General features: G+C 39.8%; 1 protein-coding gene across 1 annotated transcript in view; it reads right to left on the bottom strand.

Moving 5' to 3' along the window:
- Nucleotides 1-2,455, bottom strand: part of LOC131326149 (MACPF domain-containing protein CAD1-like) — a 6,600-nt gene extending 4,145 nt beyond the window's left edge. The window contains exon 1 of the mRNA XM_058358765.1: nucleotides 1,692-2,455. Within this exon, the coding sequence (XP_058214748.1) occupies nucleotides 1,692-1,949 (258 nt within the window). The 5' untranslated portion in view covers nucleotides 1,950-2,455. The remainder of the gene's footprint in view (nucleotides 1-1,691) is intronic.
- Nucleotides 2,456-2,852: the final 397 nt, after the last annotated feature.

Here is a 2,852-nt window from a genome sequence, read left to right as displayed (position 1 = left end):
CCACATCCTACATCAAGTCAAATAATAAAGTAATATGGACTAGTTAGTCAATGTTCAATCTTCAGCACTAATAGTATTTTGGTCATCGCAGTTTTCCGAAAGGATTCAAAAAACTTAAGCTTTCTGAAGTAGTTAAGTATTCATATGACGGACAAGCCTCAACGAAACTTGAAACATACTATTATACTCAAGTAGTTAACTATTCACTTGACTTCAGCTCCAGAATAGTCTTCTTTCTTTTAGTCTTATTCCCTTTCTGTTGTTTGTAGGAGAGGCGCAAGTACCCAATTCAGCCTATTTGCAAGTAAATGAATTCATAAGACTCTCATGTATCATATACCATGTGGAAGTAATGTGGACTCTTCTCAAAATAAAATGTGTGTACACATGTGAGAACTTGTTGAATCAAAAGCACTACCGTGCCTCCATGTTCCTGCATAAGCCTCTAACCAAATTGGCTATAACGCCTTGCTCTTGAGGATTGGCTCCTCATACATACCCATATATCAGAACTAACATTAAGCCGATTGCTTGACACATACATTCAAGTCTGGGGTTATAAAATTTCAATTGCAACAATTTAAACACTATCTTTGAACTCCATGCAGCCCCTTGAGTTTTGCATCATCACAATGGAGTGGACCTCTCTCAGACTCACACACAAAATCACACAAAGTCAAATATAGGAAGAGATACATTTGGAAACTAAAAATACTAGTAAAGGACTGAAGAGGCAAGCGTAGAATCAAAGGAGTTGATGGCATTCCGATTTATTTAACTAGTCAGCTACAACTAACAAATTATGCAGGACTATTTTGTTGCTAAGCCTAATCCACATTCAATTACTTCAATGCAAGCTCTATCCAAGTAAACTCAATAGCTTTAACTCAGACAACCCTAAAAACGAACTCTGTTTCGGCAGCTACATTAGCATCACACTCTCAGTCAGAGAGGTTTCTAGCACAGACATGTTCATGTATACAACCTCTAAGGCTCTGTTTGAACTAGCAGAAAAATGCTAGCCCTTAATGCAAAAAAAAAGAAGCTACCTTTAACCCACTTATTTGGGCTAGCCAAAAAAATTTGTTCATTTTCGAGGCAACTGCTGAAAAATCCATTTAACCCTGAACAATATTTTGCCCCCCAAAGCCGCTTTTACCCAAACATGGAACGCCAAAAGCTAGCCCAAAACACTCTGACTGTCAAGACATCCCAAGTGGACACACCCCAAAGCTGTGCTCGAATTATGAACTGGCTGAGAAATTTAGCAAGTGAAAGGACAACAATACGAAAACAGAACCCCACCCCCCCGGATTGGCCTGGTGCTTCTAACTACTTCGGGGCCAGTCCATACGAGGTATTGGCCTCGTCAGAGACGTGGGATTGGTCTCCAGATTAAATGAGATGTGCGTAAGCTAGTCCAGAAACCAGAGTGACGGAAAAAAAAACCCATTTAACTTCAGAAAACTATAAACAGTACTATATTGTTGGGTGTTTAAGGTGCGTGTGCTCTTTAGGAGCTCTGTTCACACATATTATTGTTGGAATTGGTATAGGTGTAAGAGTGTCCTTATGCTCCCCCGACATAGCAAATCATCATTTGCTCTTGTTTCCTATTTTTCAACTCAAACGCAGCTTAAAACACTGAATAAACAAAACAAGTACTATTGCACACAGAAAGAACAGCATACCTCAAGAAAACTGCGAACCCCAGAGCTCTCACGCCTAACCGTGTCCTGAGAATTCTTGATGTCCCTGGAGACATTAGGCACGACCAAATTATCATACAACCATAGATCCTTAGTGTTGTTACTATCGATTTCAACAACCCTAGAACCTCCAACTCCTTTACAGTAGAGCAATCTGGTGTCGAAATTCACATCGAATCCCCTACCCAACGCCTGTACCGAATTGATAGCTGTGTGCACAGCTGCTGCATTTTCTTCCATTTCATAACCCCCAATCTCATTCCAAAGGAACCAAGTCAGAATACATATTCAACATACGAAAAATACTTGCAATTAGGGTTGAGAGTTGACTATCATAGACTTGATGTACTTGGCAAAAGGTATTTCCAGAAGCGCAAAAACGAGGCGGCGTCCCGTTACCGTGTGTATATGCTCTCTAGATCTTGGAATCCAACAGAGATTTTCCGATCCTCTCTCTCTAAATTATACACGCACTCTCTGTAAAAAATTGCTTTTTGTATCGGCCGGCTTTTCTCTTGGTAAATCTCTCTCTCTCTCTCTCTCTCTCTCTCTCTTCTCTCTGTATACTTGTGTACTAGTCTACTGCTGCTGTATTCTTCGCAGGGACATTGACTGATTTGTCACGTGGAGACGTCTATCTCTACACCATTGAAGTTTCCTCCAATTGATCATGTAGTTCATCATAGGGTTGAAAAGACGCTTTCATGCTGACACTTCCGTGCTACTCGTTGCCTCGTTATGTGATTAGAATAGAACTTGCTTATTGCTCAAGCTAAGTTATAATGCCTACGAGAGCGAAAACGTCTCTCGAAATTATTCGGAATTATAATGCCTACGAGAGCGAAAACGTCTCTCGAAATTATTCGGAATTGCAAAAATTTGTGAAAACAAAAATTATAAATGGAAATTAGAGTAAAGATTGAAAGGAAAAACGAAAATTCATGATGAAGTATACGATTTATGTGACCTAGGGCCTAGAAGAACCAAGCAAAGATAAAAAAGAATTATTTGATTCTCCCAACGCACCGCCACACTCATGCCCTCAATCCTTCCTACAACTAATACCACAATCATATTGGATTCCGTATGAACACGAATGTGTGGTGGTTTTCCTAGCAAACAGAGTTCAAATATTGCATGGTA

Source organism: Rhododendron vialii, chromosome 5a, assembly GCF_030253575.1.
Source record: "Rhododendron vialii isolate Sample 1 chromosome 5a, ASM3025357v1".
Taxonomy (NCBI): domain Eukaryota; kingdom Viridiplantae; phylum Streptophyta; class Magnoliopsida; order Ericales; family Ericaceae; genus Rhododendron; species Rhododendron vialii.
This window is presented reverse-complemented; position numbering and strand designations above follow the sequence as displayed.